General features: G+C 39.1%; 1 protein-coding gene across 3 annotated transcripts in view; it reads left to right on the plus strand.

Annotated features, from left to right (window-relative positions):
- Window positions 1-24,108, plus strand: part of Nfia (nuclear factor I A) — a 351,492-nt gene that overhangs the window by 250,548 nt on the left and 76,836 nt on the right. For all 3 annotated transcript variants that reach the window (XM_026407234.2, XM_026407231.2, XM_026407233.2), the window contains one exon: window positions 5,656-5,783. In XM_026407234.2, coding sequence (XP_026263019.1) covers window positions 5,656-5,783 — 128 coding nt within the window. The remainder of the gene's footprint in view (window positions 1-5,655; window positions 5,784-24,108) is intronic.

Below are 24,108 nucleotides of genomic sequence, written 5' to 3' on the forward strand. Positions count from 1 at the left end.
ATATTGATTAGGGTTGGTGAGAAAGGAGAAGAAAGGGATGGAATTCTGGGTCGTGTGAGAACACGAGGAAGACATGGAGGGAGGGCGGGTAATGCACGTAAGCATTTTCCCTGGAAAGGAAGGGCACACTTGACCAGGAAAGAGGAGGGCGTGGGCTTTGGCTTATTGCGAGGAAGTGGACTCTGGTGACACAGACCTAGTCCCTTTCCCACAGCAGATAGTACAGCTCGGTCTCTGTTCTGTTCCTACTGAGCCTCCAAAGGTCTCAAATCCAGTCCATTGGGGTTGCCCTAAGAGAAACCTATTTGATATCCTGGTGTGAGGTAAAAAAAAGTAAATGCAGTTGGGCAGCAGGATGGGGCCAGGCCACAGACTCTGATGCTCCAGGAGACCTTAAAAAGGTGAAGCAGAAGAGCACAGCCTGATCCCAGTTGCAGGGTTATTGAGCTCCTTAAGTTGGGTCACAAAGCCAAAATCCAAATGCAGCATTTTGCAGATCCTGTTGTCTCTAGATAACCTGTACCAGAGGGGAAGGGATTAGGCATTAAACCCACAATATTCTTTTACAAATTGGCTTTAGCACTGGACTGTGACAAGGAAAGAACGGTGCAGAACAATCTTTCATGTTTGTGTATTTTGCAGAAAAATGTTTGTCAAAGGTATAGTTTTCCTAAAGCAAGACCAGAGTTTTATGATTTAAAACAATGCCCAGATTATAGAAATTTTCCTTGGTAAATATTCTTATTTTGCCTTTATATACAGCATTTTAAACCTTGTTAATTTAAAAAAGTCAACTTTGCCATTTCTAATACCATGAAGGCAGTTAAAGAAACAGTTATTTGCTAAATAGAACCAGATCCCAGCAGCGTCTTTGATGTTATTTAAATGTTCCCCTTAATTCACTGTAGTATCAGCTCCTTAGGAAAAAATCATTCTCAAATCCAAAGTGCATTTATAATAGAAGAAAGAGATCGTGAGTACATTTGGGTATTAATACACTTTGAGGATTTTGAATGTTTGCTAAGGGAAGAGACATTGTGTGTAACTGCTCTCAGTCAACATGAAAAAGCTTTGCAAATACTTGTGGGCAGTGATTAATTTAAAAGTTTATGGGCTGTTTGTTTTTCATATGTGTGCTGCACATGTCCCATGTACCTCCCAGTGTTCCTCACCTCGCATCCATCCGCACACTTCTCCAGCTATGTTTTATTATCTTTTGCTGTGACTCTCTGAGTGGAAAGCTGGTTATTAATGTCATTTAAAAAGCTAGTGTCATTCTCATATTCTGCAAATAACTAACCATGATAAGGAGCTAATTATAAACCCCATCAGTAGTTAATAACTCAGTAATATGTTTGTTTTACTCTCATTAGGCTCTTCCTAGGATGATTTTTTTAGAAAAATTCTTTGAATACATAGACTCCGCAGAATTATCTGTGTACAGTTTAGAAAATGTGCCCAGAAGACTATCCCAGATTTCCATATAGAAAAGTTCATCGATCAATCAATGTTTGTCCAAGCTGTGCCAATATTAATTGGTCTGCCACAGGCACAGTATTAGGTGCCTTCCATACCTGATCTGGTTTAATCTTCGTCATTGGCTTACAACATAGACAGTATCACACTTAAACAGTGGAGCAGCACAAAGCTCAGAGAAGTTAAATAACTTGCCCAAGGTCACAGTGATGGCACTGTTTACATTAAAACTGGGGTTCTGTTGGAACTTATGGAACTGGCCTTTTCACACTGAATACCATTGGGAATGGGGCTGACACTTGAACAGATGGACATATCCAAATCCTAAAAAAGAAGTGCCTGGCATCTGCACCATTCTCTGATGCTTCACATTTGCTATCTTGAATGACTGCTGCTATCTTTGAGGTATGTACTGTCTTGCTCCCGATCTGGACTCTTAAGTCCCACTAAGAGCAGTATCTAACTCACTAGTAAGCCCCAAGGGTATTGTCCTCAACACTCTGAGTACAGAGGCAACTCCCAGGAGTTTCATAGCCTAGTTGGTCGTAGAGACTGCCTAGTGAATGGAAATGCTCAGTTCTCAGGGTACTGTGGACACTCAAGAAACAGGCATTTTATCATACAGTGAATATAAAGTAAGGCCTCCCTTTTAGCGAGAATTCAGGAAGTATTAGGAATTCAAATATTACTCTCCCCTTAATGCTTAGGTTGAATTTCTAGGAACATAGAAACAAATTTCACACATTAGAAGAGAGGTGACCCCTCCTTTGGGGAACATCATTCTCCCTTATATGAACAGAACTTACTGGTACTTTTCTGTTCTCCTCAGATATTTCTGGGAGGATAAAATCAGTGGAGTTAGAAAGGAAAGAGCAAAAAAACAAAATCAAGGACAAATTTATTTCTAAAACTAAAAATAAATAAGTAAAGGACATTGCTGGGTATTTTCTGTAGCTTTTGCATTGCTTCAGGGAGACATCTCCAAAATCATAAAAAAAGATAGTTTTAAAACCAGGATAAAATATGTATATAATTTTAAGGAGCTTCATTGAGATAAACTATCAAATGTGTGAAATCCATAAACTTTGCATTGGAAATCCCCCACCTGCCCTGTCGGGTATTGCTGCCTTTCTTCAGTCTCAGATCTTTTCTCACCTCCTTTCCATACATCTACTCTCCAGATGTTTATCTCGTATCAGCTCCTGAAAGTCCTAGCTTTCAAACTAAGGTGTCAGATAACTAACTGCAGCATCTTCTGCTTTGAGGATTTCATACCTGCATGGGTATGAAATTAGAGCATGTCAAGGAAGTGAAAAGCTTTAAAAACTCTGAAAAATATTAATAACAGGAGAATGATGAACAATGGAATTGGCCTTTTGGGATTGATACCATTGAGTCATGATGCTTGGATCCTTGTCATGTGTATTCATATGGCTAGTTTCTAAGCAACTAGCCCAAGGCAGCAGTTTTGGAGCATCTGCTGCTAACCAGATGCTGCGGTGGGCACTAGAGATTTAAAAATAATATTAATAAAAAGATAATCAGTTTCCCTGAAGATCTTACAGTCCCATTGGAACATACAGATCGTGTCTTTTTATTTGTCAGGATGCATAAGGAAGTTTCTTTCTCCTTTCAAAACAATTTCAAATGGCTTTCAATGTCAAAATCAACAGGTAATTTTTAAAAACATATTTTTTAGTTGTTGATGGACTTTTATTTTATTTATATGTGGTGCTGAGAATTGAACCCAGTGCCTCATACTTGCTAAGCAAGTGCTTAGACACTGAGCTATAGCCCTAACCCCAATCCAACAGGTAATATTACATATAGAAAGGTAAGCCACAACCTGTCTGGAAAGAGAGGTGAGATTATTATATCAGGACCCTCAACCAAGAATTTTCCCTTAAATCTGGCCCTGAGTTTCCTGGTTGTCAAGACAAGAAGTGGAAGCAACATGTTATGTAATTTGTATTTTCTAGTGAAAGAAAACAGTAGAAATTCATTTGGAAAGACCAGATTTTTCTGGTTTTTCAGGATTGGAAGGGGTTTTTTTGAGTCTACCTTCTCATAAAGAATTTCTATTAGATATAGTTACATGAAATATCGAAAAGTTCTTCAAGTGGCTATTTTTCACTGAGCTTCAAGTAAAGCTAAACAGAGAACATTGAATGAGCTATTAAAGGCCTTTCCTTTGGTTACTAAGTTAGCATGTATTGTTCCTGTGGTCTAGCTTTCATGAGAATAGAACTTAACAGCTTAGAATGCAGGAATGCCAACATTAATAAGTAGAATTTCTTGCCTACATGGGGCCCTCCACATTTTCAAATTCAGACTTTTTTGCAAAACTTCCTAACTGTCTTTATGACCCTATACTGTATGCCCTTCTTTTCCTTTCTAATTCCATTTTCTGCACAATTATCAGTCACTTTTGTAAGATATGACTCCAGTATCACTCCCTGCCTACAGGGCTTCAGGGACAATCCATTGCTTTCGGATGAAGTCCAGACCCACCATACCTTCTGTAACCTCCACCCTTTACTCCCTTGTGCCCCTCCTTCAGCCTCTGCCTTGCAAGCAGCTGGAAGTTCTGACTGTGACATGCTGGGTGTGCTGCTGCTTCTGCCTGACACACATCTCCCTCCTGGGGGATATCTTTGAAGCATCTGGTCACCTGTATGACCTGGGCACAAAAGAGAATGGGTATGGGCCAGGTCCAGGAGGGCCCTTGAGGGGCCAGATGTTTACCCTTAGGTTTCCGGATCTTGAGGGTGTCATGAGGCAAAGGAGGGATGTTAAGGGATGTCAAGATTAAAGGAAACTTATGGGGCTTGAGAAAATGGCAGTATGCAAATGGGTATGGGATGCTGTCAATATTCCAGAACCATCAGGCTGCTCCAGTGGTGCTTCAGCCATGTAATGGCCTGTCCCTGCACTTTCCTCTTCTTCCTGGTCTCTCAACACTCAGAGACAGCTCAGGAGCCATCTGCTCTGGAAGGCCTTCGGTGGCCTCCAGGAGTCTCAGTGTTTCCTTCCTCCACATATGACCCCCATTTCTATATGTGGACCCTCATAATACCTCTTGGAGCAGTTTTGTTTGCTGCTCTGTCTCTGTTCATGGAGGCAGGTGCCCTGTCCAGCTCCTCCCTCTATCCCAGCACTTAGCACAGCACCTGGCACATAGGAGGCACACAGTGAGTGAACGGTGAATGAAGCCCATGGACAACTCTGACATGTGAGGAGGTGGTTCCCCAGTGAGCTCTCCTACCAGGTATAAGATCGTTGTGCTAGTGGCCCCCTCTGCTGAGGCAGCTAGAACAAGAACAGAAGCAGGTTATGTGTCACTACTTTTTCACTCCTGAAGTTTTACCCTGGGAGAAAAAATCCAGCCCTTCAAATGGAGAAAATGAGATGCATTCTGGAAATTCCTCAGTCATACTTCTCCAAAAAACAGAAGTCTTTACCCTGATGGAATAAAACTTCATTTTAGTAATCACTGGGTACTGGAATGGCATAAAAGTCACCAGGGTACTGTCCATGTCCTTCATTCTCATGAGATAGTACAGTCCTTCCTCGTGTTTTATCTTTGCAGTTCACTGTTTTTGCTCTAGTGTCTGGATCAATACCTGGGCTACTTAGCTGTGCAGTAAATACTGTTTGAATGAACAAATCCAAGTTGAAGATGAGAAGATGTGCAAAAAATAAAATAAAATAAAAAATTTTTAAAAAGTAGTCCAAGCTTTTTCAAAAGGATTATGAGCCCTGATTTTTAAAAAACCCTTTCCGGGATCCAGCAGGGACTGAATCAATGTCTAGGTACACTGCAGATGGCCAACCCCAGCCACCACCCGTGGAGATAGGAAACATGTGGGTTTACTGCTTCCAGGTGGAGGCAGGAGCTGGAGCCAGCCACCAGTTCCTCAAAGCACAAAGGCACAGGATGGGCAGCAGCAACTTAAGGAACAATAAAAAACGAACGCAGACACTTGGAACGACACAGACCCCAGATTTCGTTCCACCTCCAGTGACTCACCCAACTAAACAAGAGCCTAAAGAGAGTTCTAGAACTATGCACACTTGCCCAATTGCTTCCTCCCTTGGCCTTCTTTCAACCCGAGAGGCCATGTCCAAGAGAAAGGTGGTTTGGATTGCTTGTAAACACGCATGTGTTTGTTCTTTCAGCTCCACGAAGCGCCTGAAGTCTGTGGAGGATGAAATGGACAGTCCTGGTGAGGAGCCGTTCTACACAGGCCAAGGACGCTCCCCAGGCAGCGGCAGCCAGTCCAGTGGGTGGCATGAAGTGGAGCCAGGTAAGCAGGTGGGGAGGCAGGGTTTCCCATGCCGTGTGTGAGAGAGAAGAGAAGATGCTGGGTGGTATACTTGTATAACGTGAGCATGTGCTTGCATCATGATCCGAGGTACCGGATCAGCAGCAGCTCCGCTGATGTGGAAATGGTGCATGCTTTTCTATGCGCACGTCTTCAGCCACACTATGATCCAGCATTCCATTGGCTTTTGTTTTTGTATTTTTTAGGAGGTGGTGGTTGTTGTCCATTTGTTTTGAGAAGGTATTAAAACTCCTGGGCTCAAAGGAGTCCTCCTGCCTCCTTCTCCCAAGAAGCTGGGAATACAGTGATTTTGTTTTATACTTACATACCTCTTGGTTAATTTTTTTAATTTTTTTTTAGTAATCGTGATAAAAGGTATCTACTTTTCAATCAGGGTGGGAACACTTGGGAGGAGAGGAATGAGTTTTTCAGGCTGCCAGTTACATTTGGAGTTCTAAAATAAGGGTACTTTGTTATGTTTTTTTCTATTACTGGATATCATTGTGAACATTTTGTTAATGCAACAGCTATCTTTATGTCCATCTGTACTAACCGAGGCAGATGACTGCTGGTTCAGCCTCCTGGGGTTGTCTAGTCTTGGCTCTGGAGTCTTGAGAGTAATATGAATGATTCTAACAGCATAAGCTTTTTGAAACCTTAATCAATGTCTGACCTTGATGTGCGTGAGGAGAGATTTTTCTCCAGTGCCTTTCAAGCCACCACGACAAGTCAAATGGGTATGCAGGAGAGACTCAGGGATTTAGAATCAGCTAGAGTGTAATCCTGACTTCAGCTCCTGCTGGCTATGTGATTGTGGGCAACTAACCTAACCTTTCTGAGCCCGTGTCCCCATTTGTATAAAATGACAGTAATAATAGCTGTTTCAGTGCTCTTGAGGATTAGGTAAGGTAATATGCATAATCCATCCAAGAATTATACCCAGTGCAAAGTAAGTATGGAAAAAACTTCTCTGACCATCCTTCCTCACTCCTGTCTCAGAGCAATTCCCTGCAAGAGCAGACAAGCACCAAGAAAATCCTTTGAACTAACCCCTTCATCTTCAAATCCTACTTCTCTCCTCTCCTCCCCAACATTCTTTCAAAAGACAACCCTCAGAGGGTCTGACTATAAAGGAGTACCAGAAGGGAGATTTGGGGGATGATGGAGCTCTTCTGCACTGTGATTGTGGTAGTGGTTACAGTCATCTGCACAAGTTTTAACATTCACAGGAGTGCATCCTTCCTTCCACAAGTTAGTTTTTGTGCATGATTAAAAACAAATTTAAGAACCTCTGGCCCTACTGCTCAGAGTCTTTTATCTTGCTGCCTTTATGAAACTGCCCACATTTCTCTCTGCCTCACTTCCCATATAACCCTCCCACTGAGCGCATTCCCTCATTCAGCAATGTTCCCTGGATCTTCCTGTACGGTGCACCATGCCAGGTTCTGGGAACTCCAGGATACACGGGGAGGCTGTGGCTCCTGCATTCAGGGACTTTGTGATCAAGGGTGGGAAACAGGCACACGAACAGACCACTACCCAGTGGTTCAGGACATGCAGGGATATGATGTTAGCTTCCAGTGCCTTCTTTCTCTAATTAATACCAGCACAGCACTCACAGTGTGGTGGTTCCTCTATGAAGGTCACACCTCTGCTTTTCTCTGCACTTCCAGTCACGTCAGTTGCCTAAAGTGACTAAGAAATAAAGCCAGCCTAAATGAGGACAAAACGCTGACGGCTCGTTGCCATTACCTGCATCGTCAGCATGACCTCAGCACAGCGCCAATGAAAAGTTTATGTGCTATTAAAAAATTAAAAGATGTAAAACTTCTTTGAACCCTTTTTAAAAGGCTAATTAGTCCTAGCCAATTTACCTGCTTCAATGAAAATCAGAATTAAGTATATAGGTTTGTCCATTTGTGGTTGAGTGTTGCACCCGTGCACTTCGTGCCCACTGATGCCACATTATGTGTTGATGTGCTCACAGCTCCTCACCTGGGGCTGTTCTCTCTGCCCCTACCCAGACTGCTATGGGTGGGTGGGTTCAAGGCCATGAGGGTCGGTTCACTGGAGAGTACTTTGACCCAGTGACTCTTTTATTTAGAATAATTCCTATTTCTATCTGCACATTATGATTCAAAAATAGGATCATACATTTTAATCTCAATACCTATATATTTTGTAGTCATTAACTCAAGTTTAATGACAGAATCCTCTTAAAGTGGAATATAATTATATATTTCATCCCCTCTTCTTCCTCCTCTTCCTCCTCTTCTTGTTCTTCTTCTAGAACCCCCCCCCGCCACCCTGCCCCCAATTATATTCCTGGGCTGACTGTCCATTGTATGTCTTCATTTCATTAAAGAAAAATGCAATTCATGGTATATGTTTGTGGGGGCTGGGGCGGGGGGACATGGATAAATTTACATTTGGCCATATTCAGCATAGAAAGTCATAATTGAAACAGGGCCTGAGGGGACATTAAAACTCAACTGAAGGATGTTGCACATGTTCATGGTGACTTTGGTGTCATTAACTCACACCAGCCATTTTAAATGGATAATTTATGCTGCCAGATGGTCCTTTTTGGGGGATTTTCCATCAAGCCCAATCCCCTTTTTGGCACAGAGAACACCTTTATGTTGTTCCCACACTGATCTGGGCCTGCATAGCTTTCCCCCAGGGGTACAGTTAATTGAGTAGGAGGCTTTTAGTGGTTCACTCATGTAAATTACATTCAGAAATATGTTGAGAATTATGTATATGTGAATGCACTGGCAGCCTCTTGGTTTGCCTACTTTGGGATAATTCTCTCAAGTACAAAGGAAACTTTGTCCATACTTAAGATGCAACACAGGAAGCACAGCCTGTGCTCACACCCCTCAAAGTTCTGCATCTGGGTACCTGCCCTCCACCACCTTTCCAGGACTCCTGGGCCAACAGAGGGCCGAAGGTTGCCAGAGGAGACACTTTTCCTTGAGTAACAGGAAGACTTTGGAAAGTAAAACAAACCAGACATGCAGTAAATTACATGGGCTGTTTCAAACGTCTGTTGTAGTATCCTGTTCCCCATTAGTTTATCTCAGCACTTTTAGTGCACAGCTCTTATTATCTGGGAAGAAGGGCACAGGAGATTAAAGATGATGTTAGTTTGAAAACACCAGACAACCTCGGGCTGACTTTTGCTTCTCTTACAATGCTGCGTTTGTTCCCTCCACTTAGTTTCATTTCCCAGTTATCTCCAAGCTGGGTTAGATTCGAAAGCTTTGAAGCTAATCATGCACTGATGAAATGAGTCCTATGAAATTCTATCAAGCAAAAAATGCATATACCATCAACTCTTGTTTATCTGTATAAATGAAAACTTGCTAAGAAACCGATAATGCAAGTAAATAGGAAGGAAGCCAATAAGCAGGAGCCTGTATTAAGTCAGACACTATGAGTGATGCTTTCATATATCTGGTAAAAATCTAGTGACAATTGAGTACCTACTGTGTACCAGTTTTCCTTTCAGTAACCTCCTTTAAAATATGCAAGATTTAATGATTCTGCCACTCTGTAGGTGAAAACTGTGAATCATGAAAGGTTAAGTGTCTTGCCCAAACCCACACAGATAGTCAACCTGTGGATCCAAAAGCCATACTTCAAACCAAATCTGACCTCAGAGTGTAAGTTTTGTCTTCTATACTCAATAATCTCATTTACCATAAATGTTAATGCTTGCATGTTAAAGTCTCCTGTCCTGGACTTATACTTAAGTTAAAAACATATTTTTTAAAAAAAGCAAACAATAAATAACTCATCAGAAAGAGCTGCAAATCCCCCGTTTTTTTCCATTTTTCTTATCCCAAACCTTATCATACAACCCCAGCCCGGGAAGGGATATGGACTACTGAATGCACATAGAACACTATGTGTAAGCAACTGTTAACAAAGTGAAATATCTACCATTTTCGCCTATGATATCAAATGTTTATTGGCATTCAGGTTTTTGCTTAAATAATGCCTCATCATGGAGGCTCTTAGCAATCTAAAATATCTACTGATTCTCCCTCCCTCATCTCATAATCCATACACTGCTTTCCTTTCTTCACACTTCTCTCTACTGTTATTGTCTAATATTGTTTAGAATATATGATTTGTAAGAGTAGCACTTAGTCTGTCTTTTCCACTACTGTATCACTACTATTCATAACAGTATGTAACACATAATAGGTTCTCAACAAATACTAATTGATTAAATGAATGAAGTCATGAGGCAGAGAATTTTGGGTGCTCTTAATAAATTTAAAAGCAGAATTTGCTACCAGTAATCCTTTCTGAGTCAATATTTACTATATTTTTGATCTGCAGGCTTTCAGTTGAAGCCAGTTATTAGCAAGTAGAAAGTAAAATGATGTCTCAGGCTTAGCCAAGGACCTGTTGACCTGTAGTAGTATATCAAACTGTGTTACTCTATTACTGTATTTCCTTAAAGGGTGTTCCCTTAAATGAATCAGACTTTTTAAAAATAATAATAAGTTATTACAACATAGAATAATAGTTAGTAGTGACTGGGAAGAATAGGGGGAGGGCGGCATGGAGGAGAGATTGGCCAGAGGGTACAAAATCAAGTTAGAGAATAGAAATATGTGCTATTGCACAGAAGAATGACAGAAGTTAAAAATATTATATTGTGCATTTCAAAATAACTATAAGGGAGGATTTTGAATGTTCTTACCACAAAGAAATTATAACTATAATAGATATGCTAAATACCCTAATTTGGGCATTACACAATGTGTGTGTGTGTGTGTGTGTATATATATACACTTTATTTCATAAATATGTACAATTATTTGTCAGTAAAAATATAACTATTTTTAGGATAATTTTAATGATAATTTTTATGTCAGGAATCTTTTTAAAAAAATATTTATTTTTTAGTTATATTTGAATACGTATCTTTATTTTATTTTTATGTGGTGCTGAGGATCGAACCCAGTGCCTCATGTGAACTAGGCGAACACTCTACCTTTGAGCCATAACCCCAGCCCCCTATATCAAGAATCTTAAGAGTAAACTTTGTGTGGAACACTTTTTTTGTAGTTTAGATCACCTCTCTGATTTACTTATGTCAAAGATTTTTCAAGAAACTGCTCACATTTTCTCTTACACACGTGTAAAGAACACCTGTATAAGACATTTTAGACCCATGTCACTCAGGGTCATCTGAGGACCTGCACCTGAGAACCACACGGAGTTTCTCAGAATTGCAGAATCTTAGACCCCACCTGGACCGCAGAATCTCAACAAGAGCTGTAGGCGATGCTTCTGCACAATCAGGTATGGAAAGTACTGACAGAAGCTGCCCACGGTAGCTTCCAGGTGGGTTCTCTGGAAGCCACTGAACATTAAACACTATGCTCTTCTTCCCAAGATTGAGTGGGAGTGTCTTTAAAGTTCTTCTAGAAAAATTGAGATCTGATCTATCTTCCTGCAGATTAGAGAAGATCGTACACAAGTGAAACCAGATTCCTCACTATCAGAAAGAAAATTCTCTCATCTCTCTCATATTCCCCCAGTTTCAGTGCCTCTGCATGAAGAAGAATGGATAGTCACCTAATCATTATAATTCAAATCAAGCCAAGTCATTGAATCTTTAGTAAGTGCCAACTGTGTGCACATCCTAAAGTGGATACAAAGATGACTCTGTCAAGGGCACATCTCCAAGGGCAAACCTCTGACTGTCTTCAAGTGTTAGTCATTACTCGCCAACATTACCCACTGTTGTTTTTGTCCTGTTTCTTTCACAAAGTTAGGAAAATCAAATGGTGTATTGAAAGCCAAAGTCCTTTGTAAAGTTAACATCTTCTGATCATGTGAGCCATCCTCAGCGGGATTACTGGGGATACAGAGCTCACCCAGCTGACAGTAGTGGGAAGCAGACAAGGTTAAGCAGTGTTAAATCTGGCTGGAGAGTTGGGGACAGTTTCCTAAAAAGATGGCAGTTAAACTGGGTTTTGATTGTAACCCAACTGAGAAATGCTCACATGCTTGAACATAAGATTTGATATCCCAACCTTTTAATTGTTATGTATAAATTTGAATTTTCTTCATATATATTTCTTCCTTGGTTGCAAGGTAGCTCCTTGACTGTCCTGTGAACCTTCCTCAGGTTCTTCATGTACCTGAAATTGAAGGCTTCTCCCAAGGGTCCAGTGGGCTTCCCGGGTTACCAGGTGGCCCCACTTCCAGACTTGAGACTCCATCTGAATTAGGCACAAACATGTGTGTCAGTTGCAGCAGGTCTGAAATATAGCTAATTTTTTATTATTTTTTAAAATAAAGACATGAAATGATAGCACTTTAGAGTGAAATTTAGTACTGTGTTTGAATGCAGGAGTAAGAGGCTACTTAAATTTTCTCCTGCACAAAAATATTCAAAATTCTAATGTATTAAATTATAATTAATATGCATAGTCTGACTATATTGTTTTATAATTATACTGGTATAATTATATTGGTATTATCAAACTATTAACAGAGTTTCATTAACCAAAATGTTGGAAATTTCAGCAGTTCAATGAACATTTTAAAGTCAAATTTGATAAGTATAAATAAATAGTAAAATTTAGTTGTAGTCTTTTTTTTAATCTTTATTTTTATTTATTTACTTACTTATTTTTGTGTGGTGCTGAGGATCAAACCCAGGGCTTCACGCATGTGAGGCAAGCGCTCTACCACTGAGTTACAACCCCAGTTCTGGTTGTAGTTAATTTTTTAAAAAATATATTTTCAGGCATAAACTTCTTTCAGAGATAATTTTTTTTTCAAAGAGTAAGTGCCTCTGCATGAAGAAGAATGGATAGTCACCTAATCATTATAATTCAAATCAAGCCATTTTTTGAAGTCAAAATGAAGTACTTTAATAGTATGGCCTCTGTTCCTATCACAATTATTAAGTAAAGAAATACATTTTTTAAAAAATTGCTTAAAGGCAGGCACCTGTAGACAAGTATTTGGTAAACATCTGGTCAACCAGTAGCCCAGGGCATTTGCAGGTAGGGTTCAATGTCTCTACCACTAGGATCACAGCTGAATTTTGCAGACTTGTGTTAGTTCATTACAATTAAAAAAAAAATCAAATATCAGGTTCCCTTGGATTCACAACTCTGCCAGTCTGAATTTGACTGCCACCGTCATCCATCAGTTGTGAGAGTTGAGGAAGTTGACCAACATGGACTTCTGGCTGAGACACACAGGAGGCCCATTATCAGTGCCAATAAAAAGGCAGCAGCCTGGTAGCCGTAGTACATTGATCATGGACACTCTGCTGCGCTAGCATATATTAGGGAAAATGATTAAATCTCCCACAATCTCCTGCCGTAATGGGAATGGTCACTGTTACAGAACATTGCCATAAGATCAATGTCTTGGCTTTTCTTCTGCATTTATGGAGCAGTGGGAAAGCATCTCTCTGTGACAATATTCTTTTCCATTATGTCTTTAGTATTGGCACCTGCTCATTAGAGACTGGTGTGCCAGGGAGCATTGGTTCAGTAACAAGGGACCTGTTTGTTAATGACCCTTCTTTATGAGAGAAATTTCACCTAAAAAGGGGGTTACAACAGTAAATTTATATTACAAAATGAGCACTCTAACCACTCTTCAAAAATGGCCCTATTTTTTTTTATCAAATCTATTTTTTTAACACTAGAACTGGGTTTAAAACAGCCTCTTGTAATTAGAGTCTAAAGCATTACCTTTTAGAAGAAAAGAACTATTTTCATATACACATGTGCTTTTATGTTGTGTGTGTCCTATTCACATATCTGATAAAAGCAGGATCAACAAAATTTTTGTTTTTATTCCCAAAGCCTATTAACAGTACCTGGCAACATGGTAGCCATTCAATCAATATTTGTTGAATAAATAAATAAATAATAAGATGGAAACCACACATGTCTTATCTTGTCCTTTGAATGTGATGAAGCTCTCAGAAAGCAGAGAGCTGCATGCATTTGCTGAGGGAATGAGTGTAGCTGTACTTGCATCAGAGAACCCAGATGCACAATTTTGCAAATGGGGAGGCTCCCAGGAAAACAAATGCTGCCTTTCAGCTGGTCTTGTATAAATAAATAAATTACCCAAATCTCCAAATTTTTAATTTCATGTTTGAAAATGGGGCTGTGTAAATATTCTAGAATGGAAGGAAGAAAGAGATAAAGCTTAGATGTTAGGTTTACATGTGAAATCTTCCTCCTGCCCTGCTCCTGTCCCCATCCTCAGCAGCAGCCCAGTGGCTGAGGTAGCAAAGTGCTGGCTCATGGTATGGCTGGGAGGCAGCTATGGTAGGGAGGAGCTTGAAAGCAAATTTCATTTCAATCACAATAATCTCTGAGGGCTTGCTGGAAAGGAGATAATAAGAGGAAAAGAGAATTATTCTAAAGAGAAAAGAGTACAAATTAAGGGGAAAAAATCTATAATTCTCATATCTTACCATGAGCAAGCCAGGGATTTTTAGCAAATTAGTCTGAATTTTTGCTTCCTCATATGTAAACATTGAGGATAACAAAACAGCACTGCCTTCTAACTCTTAGCTTTGAAAAGATGAAAAGAGATGATGGTAAAAATAAGAACTACCACTTATTGAATACTAGCAGTGTGCAAAGTACTCTGCATGCCATTATATGTGGGGTATTTTTACTCTATGTAAAGTCTATACTTAATAAACCATAACACTTTAAAGAAATATTATGCATACATATACATTTATTACATATGTAAATACTTTGAAAACTCTAAAGTACTATATGAATTAACATTCTATAAAATTTAACTGAAAGCCTATTGTATAGAGCTGCATCTATTATACACCAAGCCCTGTGCAAGGTGATACAGGAAATGTAAAAATAAGCCAAATAGTGCTTGCCCTCAAAGAGCTTACAGCCCTGTGAAGGCAGGAGGGTAGCTGGACAGACAAGCGCCAGGATGTTGGCGCAACATGTAGAGTGCCAGGTGCATCATCAAGCTGGCAGTTTATCCACTGACCTCCCCACAGTCCTCTTCTGCGTATGTTGAGAAGAGCTGGAGCTTCAGGGCAGCGAGAGCTTGCCCCTGTTCCTACCTCTTCTCCCTGTCAGCCTATTCTTTCCTGACCCATAGGAAGCATGTGTGAGGCTGCCATGCCAGGAAATCCCTGGGAAGGTCCAAGACAGTGCCACCCTCCTCCAGCAAACAGGCTGTATTCTGACCCCTGGATCCAAACACTCCCTGCCTAAAACAGTTTTCTGACTTGTGGGTGATGGAATTGGGCAGAATTAAAGCAAATATTTACTTAAAGGAAACAAAATTATTCTGAATGAAGATCAAGTTTACCAAAGGGTAAAATAAGCAGAAAATAGAGTTGGAAGAAGAGAAATGAAAGATAAAAAGATAGATGGAAGGCCAGGTACAGTGGCACATACCTGTAATCCCAGTATTTCAGGATGCTGAGACAGGAGGATCACAAGTTCAAAGCCAGCCTCAGCAATTTAGAGAGGCCCTATGCAACTCAGTGAGACCCTATCTCTAAATAAAATATTAAAAAGGGCTGTGAATATGGCTCAGTGGTTAAGCATCCCTGGGTTCAATCCCTGGTACCCCCCCCAAAAAAAAAAGAAAAGAAAGAAAGAAAAAAGATAGATATCCAACTTATCTAAGTGTACTGTGATCTTTTCCTCTAAAAAATATTTGTGGAACCCAAACAGATAGTAGTTTTAACCTCTGATACAAAGAGATAAAAGTATTCCTTTAAGCAGTGGTCTTACCTTGTCTATTCTCTTCTATGAATGCAATGTAGATATTTCCTAGATTCAAGTCACACCACAACTTAATATTAAGATATATATGCCTGTATTTGTTACTAGAATGCTGCTAAATTTTAAAAATATATGTGTGTTTTTAAGTGTAGTAATAACCAATGTTGGTTGAGCACATACTACAGACCATATGTTGTTCTAAACTGTGTATATATGCATATTTTATATACACATATAATAAATACACAATCATGTGGTAGGTTCATAAGTATGTTTGCATACAGATATGTATTCATTTAATTCATGTAAAAATTGATACTTATCCTAATAATAATATTTGCAGGCTTATTTCCCCCATATATTTTCATATTTTTCCTATATGCTGATGACTCTATAAATGTTAAAGAATCAAGTGTAACACATCAGTTTATGTGGGACTAAAGTGTTTTTTGGCCATTGATATTTTCAGTAAGGGAGTTCTTTAGTGCTCCAGAGTAAGGGGCTTTACATGGGGAATGAGAGGAAGGAAGAAGGAAGCCGTTGGTCCAGGCTGATAGCTGTTCTGCCTGGCCTGTGAGCAGGTTCTGGTGGAGCCTTGCAAGTCCCAATTGCTTTCCTGCTCAGCAGAGGATTATGACAAGGCCTATTTATTCAACACTATCTAACCATGGATTTTTAGGTACATCATATGCTCATCAGTTAATCAAAGACATGGCACCCATTTCAAGAGAATGGGTGAATTACATCCTAGAAGATTACGAGAAATGCTCGCGCTGATGTAATAAATCAGGGACTATTTCCTGGTGGATTCCTTAACAGCACACTAAGTGCCAAAAGAGAGCTGGTTCCCTCCAGCACTGAATCACAAAATATGTCTCTCAAATGGGAGAAAACTTCAAAAATGAAAGTTACTTTATTTTGAAATGTCTCTTAAACTTAATGAAAAATTAAAATGATGAAACCCACTAAATATACAGTCTTTTGGCTTCTCTTCAAAATAAAAGTATTACTTACTGACCCAAATTTCTTATTAATCAATTAGCAGCTTCTCTGAAGCCTTTGGATTTTTAAATGCAGAATATTGTGGCTCTTGATTCTCTGGTCTGTTGGGAGTGAGAGACTCTGCTCGTGGTCTAGTACCTCCAGCCCCTTTTGGAGATGGTTAACACAGCTATGGACCTTCAGGATGTAATTAAATGCTCCAAGCTTCCACCTTTTAATGGGGGCCCAGCATTATTATTATTATTTGAACAAACATTCCCATCTCTAGAGTTCTTCCACTTTGTGCAGGAGGAAACACACATTTTCTTGACATTCCCATTTGACTGGCTGGAAGTGCTCTCAAGTCCTAAGAAATTCCAGGGATGGCAGCTTAGTGTCCACTTCAGAAGCATCCTCTGTAGTCGGCTTATTCTGCTACGTTAGCTAGTCCAATATGGAAATCACTTCACAATGATTAGCTTCCCCGATTAGTGAGTATTGGGGCACCCTGATGATATGTCACTTAATGCCCAGCAGAATTTGCCATCTGCCTTTCAGCCGTGGCATGAACCCAGGTGAAGGGAGGGTTTATCTGAGTGGCTGTGCAGGATCTCTCATGTTTGGACACTTTTTAGGAATTTATATAAGCAGCACTTATATGTTCTGATGTCAATACATGTGTAAGGATTAAAAGTAGTAAAGGATGCTTAGGAATGCCTTTCAGGGCCAGTTATTCTTTGATATTTATCACTTCATGATGGCGACACCTGCTTCTAATTTTGAGTTCTTTCTTCCAGTGGGTGATTTTTTTCCCCTTTCAGAAATTTTATCCTCAAAAGACTTAACTAGTAATTTTTCTCCTTTTGATGTGCTTGATATTTTTATGAGTTTGTCCATCAGTGCTGAAGCCTTAACAGGCCTTTAAATTAAAAGGAAAGAAATCTTTGTAACACATAGCCCTTATATTGGATCATATAAGTTTTTGTACTAGCCACACATTTGGAGACTTTGGGAGAAACATAATGTATCATCAATGTCATTATCTGCGACTCGGACTACTCGAGAGTTGACTAAAAGCAGGGACATAATCAACTCTCCATTGTGGGAGTAGTCTAGTAAATAACTTCAATCCAATACCCATGTTGGGTTGTCTTTCACATTCGAAGACAGTGTTGGTGGCAATTGCCATTTGTGAGCTAGTGAGTGAAGGGGGAAAAAAATAAAGAGGAACCTAATTTTTCCCTTTCGACACATGGAAACAGTCCTTTGATTTGGAGGTAGCCACCTCGTTGCAGGACAATCATGGTTTGCTTTCTTGTTTTTATCTTTTACGAAGACCTTTTCCTTGCAGGTGCTAAATAAAGTTCATCACATGAGTAGAAAAAGCTGTGAAAGATGGTATGTGGCTAGCAAGCCATTCTGATTGGCCTGTATGGAGTTGTCTGTTTAAAATTGGATCCTTGTGTTGGGTTCCAAAAGGGAAAAAAAAAAAAAGGTGTGAATTTGAAAAAGAAGTGTTAAAGCATGACTCCAGAGAAAATGTCGGCCATGAGCAGTTTTTAGTTTAAGGGAAAACCAAACTTTAAAATTTGGACAAGTAAGACAAGGAGAAAAATGGATGAATCATTAGCTCCAAATTTCACCAAACTTGAAAAAGACCCACAACAGAGTCTTGGATAGAATGGAACTAATTCATTTGTTTAATTGATAAAGAAAACTCTGCCAAGCATCTACCCTTAGTGTCAGATAAGTAATTTTTAATAAAATATTTCCAAGATATGAAGACAGTTAGGAAAACAGCATGATTTTTAATAATTGCACTCATAAGTAAATGGATCTATCATTATGTTGTCACAAAGAATGACAGTGAGCAGAAATATCCTGCTCATCCCTCTCAGATAAGTATTTAACATAATTACACACCATCTCTTCTGTTGAACGTAGTATTAATCATTAGAAGTACAACTTTACACAGAATACTCTTTTCTGATATGTCATTGTTATTAAAAAAAAAAAAGCAAACTATTTTGTCAGACACTGTTTTGGACAATGACATATATCTATTTATATGATTTATAGCAGCATGATTATTTCCCTTTTATTGCTTTCAGTTTAGTTTAATAATGTTTAATATTAGTATAGTTCTTTTGTATCCATGAAATTGTATTTGAGGCTGATTGTTCATATCATTTTGCAAAATATCAGGGTAATGTACTTACTTGAACTGGAAGTACTTTTAAGCTTGGAAATAACCTTTGGGTTCATCTATCTAAAATGAAGGGATAGCTCTAAGAGATTTTACTATAAGGAATGGTCTAGAAGTTTTCTGCATTAAGTAACAGCTTAAGAGAAAACCTCTTCCTAGAAAAACTTTCATGTTCAAATGATGAAATGTGTTGCCCCCTTCCAGCATCCGCGGGCACTGTCTTTTTTAAAAAGCCATTTTCTTTTGCTGTGCAGCTTCTAGCTTGAACTGTGAACTACTGAATAGTTATAAAGTGATAGCACTCAGTTCATTGCACAACTCTATCCTCCCACTTTCCCAGCCACTCAAAGGCCTTTGAAGGCAAAGAATAGGGCTACTGAAGGATGGCAGGCAGATGTTACTAAGTAACAGGTGGAGGTCAAAATCGTTTATTTGTGGGGATGAGCAGAGTGCAGAGATGAAAAATCAAATGCTTTGCCATAATAAGGTTTAGCAAGAAAATGCTGACTACACCAAGCCTAGATTCTAGCTGACAGAACCTTTTCTAGTGTTTATTACTTGATTTCACAGTTCAAGCAATTTGAAGAGGCCTAAAATGATATTCTTTTTCCCTTATGAAATGTTTCAATCAGTTTCACTTTTTTTTTTAACTTTAAATAAAGTGTTAGGTGCTTTGCATGTATCCAAGGAACATTGGGACTAATCGAGTTCCAGGGCCAGCATATCCCAAACACAGATCACCATAGACTACTTATTTTTCAAATTAAATTTCACCAGTTGGATTCTCAAAATCCAAGTATTTGATAATGCTTTAAGAGACAGAAAGGAACATATTTAAATAAACACTTAAGTTCACATCATCCAGGATAATGTTACATGCCAAGAAAATATCTACAAAACTCAGGCACTGGATTATCTACTCTTGTTGGAGATGGAGAGGAAAAGACTTCCATTTTTCCCCCTTTTTACAATTCTATATTTGTATAGTACATATGCTTTGCTTTTGGAACCTAAAAAAAATGGCTAAACATTGCAAAGATACAAAAGTAAGGTTTGCCTACTGTTGCCCAGTAGGACCAAAAATTGAAAATTATTTGGTGTTACATAGACAAGAGCTGTTCATAGAACTTTGTGCAGTAGTGGAAATGTTCTTTATCTGTACTGTCCAATCATGTAGCCACTAGCCACATATGGCTATTGAACACTTGAACCATGGCTGTGCTGAGCAACTGAATTTTTGAAATTATCTAATATTAATTCATTTAAATTTAAGTAGTCACCCACAGCTAGTGGCTCCCCTATTGGTCAATACAGATGTAAAACAAACAAATAAATGTATGGTGGAGTTGTTCACTTTTTCAGCTAGATATCTAAGTAGAATGAATGAAATATTATGCTGTTACCTATTTTTATGTAAAGAAAGTTGATTTTTCTCAAATTTTTTCTTTACCCTAGACCTTCTGTGAATATGTGTGATTGCTCTTTTGAGCCAAAAATCAATCCTTCCCTTCCTTGTAGGGCCAGTGGGGATGGGAAGGGGAGGGCAGATGTGCTGGGTGGGGAATCACCAGGCTCTTGGAAGTACACAATTTTCTTATTTCAGTTTTGTCACCGGGGTATTTGTTTACCTTGAAGAGAGAGGAAGTCCTCTAAAGAGTCAATTAACTTTACTGTTGGCCTAGAAACTGGATTTTTATGTGACATTTTCCTCATTTCTATTCTTTATTCTCTCTGGGTTGTAAATTTTCACTTATAAATGAACATTTGGAATACATTAGAGAATTCCTCCTAAATAATCCCATCATTTTACTCCATACTCTCCTTTTTTAAAAGTTGAAGGAATCACTTGTGTCACCAAGCCATTTAGGTTACCTGAACTTCTTTATGATGTGGCAATTCTTTTTGGGCTCCTTGCAACTCTTTTTAAGTGGTTGCATGCAGAGCAAGAAGCATGAACCTCAGAAGCTTTATTAACTTGCATTTTATTCTCTCCATCATAAAAATGATTTTAGAACACTTTTATTCACTGACAAAGGCTAAAAGTCAAAATAGTCTGAATGTTTTACCTTTTTATTGTCAAGTGTGTTAATTATAATAAATGACATTAGAGTGAACGTTAATGGATTTTATCATTAGGACACAAATCTAAGAAAAGGGCTGTGTCTTCAACTTCCTCCCTCTACCTCATAGCATGTGTTTATACCCCCAGGAATAACAATGATCCTGTGGCTGGGCGATTACTCTACCCAATCACTGCTTTTATTTAGCACGAGGGTCAAAGATAAGCTAATCACAAGGGGTAGCTGAAATGGTTCTAGAAAGGTCCTGTTGCTGACTAGGAGAATTTTCTGCATCTGGAAGAGATGTGTTTGAGCATAAATCTGTTGGTGGTGGATGACTTGCAAAATATGGTCCTGATACTCACCTTTCATCCTGGGCTTGAGAAATGTCACTGGAATTTATGTTGAGCCCATTAGTCTGACAGACACGAGTCTATCTGTTCCCCACACTTGGGCTTGGAAGGGCAGGGCAGGGAAGTCTGAGTGCTTGCAGGCAAGAAGAGCACTCACCATGGCAGCTGGCATCATGGAGATTGGAACACTTGCACAAAATAATAATAATGTAAGTATCATTATTAAGCTCAGACTTAAACCAGCTTGTGATAGGTTAATATCAATAAGGCAGATAAGTACTACTTTTTCTTTTTCTTCAGAAGCAGGCATCTTGGAAGAGTGGTACATGAAAGGAGCAGGGGCCTTGAGAGCTCTGGTTCAAGTCCTGGCTCTGCCACTCACTGACTTTGTGGCTTCTCACCTTCTGGGGGGCTTCTCTGGCTCAGCATCCTCTCTCCTCCCAGGCATTGCCTTCTGCCTACCTGCTGGACAGTGCACATCCACATTCAGGCACACGGGCCTCCATCCCCTTCACAAAGCTCTCCTTGGCCTCCCTCCTCCCTAGAGCCACCACCCTATTTCCTGCTCTCTACACACTAGTCTGATCAAAGAGCTGAAGACACCATCTCCCTGCTTCCTCACTTTCCATGACGGATTTTATAAATCACTCCATCCTACCTTCCACGTGCCTCGCTCTCCTAGAGGTTGTTTTCCAAGATTGTCAGAAACATCCATGTTGTCAAAGCCAGTGGACCCTTTGCTATCCTTATTATAGTTAGAACGCCTGTATTCATGCTTTCACTTTCCGTAGTTTCAGTTACCCACAGTCAACCCTGGTCCTAAAATATTAATAATTGCCTTAAGTCTGATTTAACTGGGCCCTTGCTCAGGGTCTCGTAAGGCTACCATCAGAAGTTTGTCCAGGCTGCAAATTCAGTGAGTTGCCACAGCCTGGCTCTGAAGTACCACTTGGTAGCTGCATGATCTTGGGCAGGTTGCTTAACCTCTCTATCCAACTTCTGCAACATTAAGTTTCAGGTAGGAAGGATAATCATACCCATCTCCCTGAGATGAAATGTAAAACCACAAATTGAAGATTTTATTATTCTCGGTCTGGTTTTTGGAAATTGGGTATGAGTTCATCAGTTGCCTTCTAGCTCTCTGGGAGCCACTCAACATGAAGGCTTCTAGAGGTCTTTAGATCCTGTGTGATAGTTGTTCTAATAAGAGTCATAAAGGTAGGTAGGTCAATGGGGATCCCATATCGACAATGGAAAAGGAATATCCAAAGTCACCAGGAACCAACCTTGCAGGATACAGGGTCCTCTCCTGTCTGCTTGTGTATTGAACTTAAAATTGAAGTAAAGAATTGCTTATTTGGGGGAGTTTCTCTTAGCTTACTCTTCAATTTCTGAAGAAACATCTTTCCGACTTCTAATTCCTCTTTTACATTGTCCCCCTGATTAGGGTAGGCCCACCAAGGACCATGTTCCTTTCCTTAACTCAAGGTCAAATGATCAGGGGCTTTAATTTTTTCTTATTTTTTTATTTTTCACATTTTTTAACCTTTATTTTATTTTTATGTGGTGCTGAGGATCGAACCCAGTGCCTCACACATGCTAGGCGAGCACTCTATCACTGAGCCACAACCTCAGCCCCTTAGGGGCTTTAATTTTATCTGCAAAAGTCCCTTCATCCTTGCAGTATAATAAAACCTAATCAGAAAACAACATTTCCAAGTACTTTCCATATGCAAGGGGAGGGAATTATACAAGGTATGCACAACAGGGACCTGGAACCTTGAGAGTCTTCTTGCAATTCTGACTACCATAAATATTAATAATTAATTTACATAAATCTTTGTGAATATATGACCTGTATTTCCAAAGTGTTCTTGTTGGGCTTCATACTTCTAACTACCTTTAGGGATCAGAGCCCCTGAGTTACTAGATTTCTATGTATATTTGCAGTTTGGTACAGAATACAATTTGGAATGACTCAGGCAGCTTAGAAAAATGGCAAACAGGAGAGAAATACAGGAAGAGAAATTGGAGAGAAATTCAGGAAGTCTGGATGTTTAGAAAACCAGTGACAAGCCAAAATGCTTATTGAAAACGATCTCCTCTCTTCTTTTGCCACCATTGCATTTTTATAGCAATCAAAAGAAGGAAATATTCCATTGAAACAAAACATTTATGCTGTATTTCTGCTTCTGATTCTATAAAATTCTTTACTTTTCTTTACTGAACTCCAAAGTGGCATTTAGTCTGGTCCAGAAAAGGGTAGCATTACTTTATCTATATTTTCTTTTTTAAAAAGATCTTTTGCTCCTAGAAAATGCATAGAAACTAAAGTTTTGATTCATCAAGAGAAAGCCAATCAGTCATTAATTCATCCAGTAATTGTGTAACAGTTGTTCATAGATAATTGACAAAAGAAATTTTAACAAGGAAGTTATTTTTAAAGTAATGTACAGAAGCCAAATTTGATTTCAAAAATAAAAGACAAGATTAATGTTCTTTAGCTTTTAACATAGAGCAGTTTACTAGCATTTTGAAATTTCATCTGGTCAATTAAGTATACAAAGCAAATTAACCAAAACATACATTATGCATGTAGAGAAAATATTAAAGTATATAATAAGGAAATGTGCTCAATACAAGTCTTTAAAAATTGAAAACACAAAGTAATTTTGAGATTCATGACAGCCTCAGGCTTCATATTACTTGACTGTGATAAATTTAGAAGATTAGACATAGTTTGGCTTGTTGCTCTTGCATGCCAACAGTGCTTCTTCCCTCTTTAACTCTTTCAAGGAAGATTTAAATTTTGCTCTTTTTAAGCTCATTTACCAACTTGATCATACTTGATGCTTGTCATTGCCCAAATTTTACTTATAATTCTTCCTTTGAAAGAGTAAACTGGATTAAAATCATGCCAATATT

The sequence above is a fragment of the Urocitellus parryii genome, chromosome 11, assembly GCF_045843805.1.
Source record: "Urocitellus parryii isolate mUroPar1 chromosome 11, mUroPar1.hap1, whole genome shotgun sequence".
NCBI classification, from domain to species: Eukaryota; Metazoa; Chordata; class Mammalia; order Rodentia; family Sciuridae; genus Urocitellus; species Urocitellus parryii.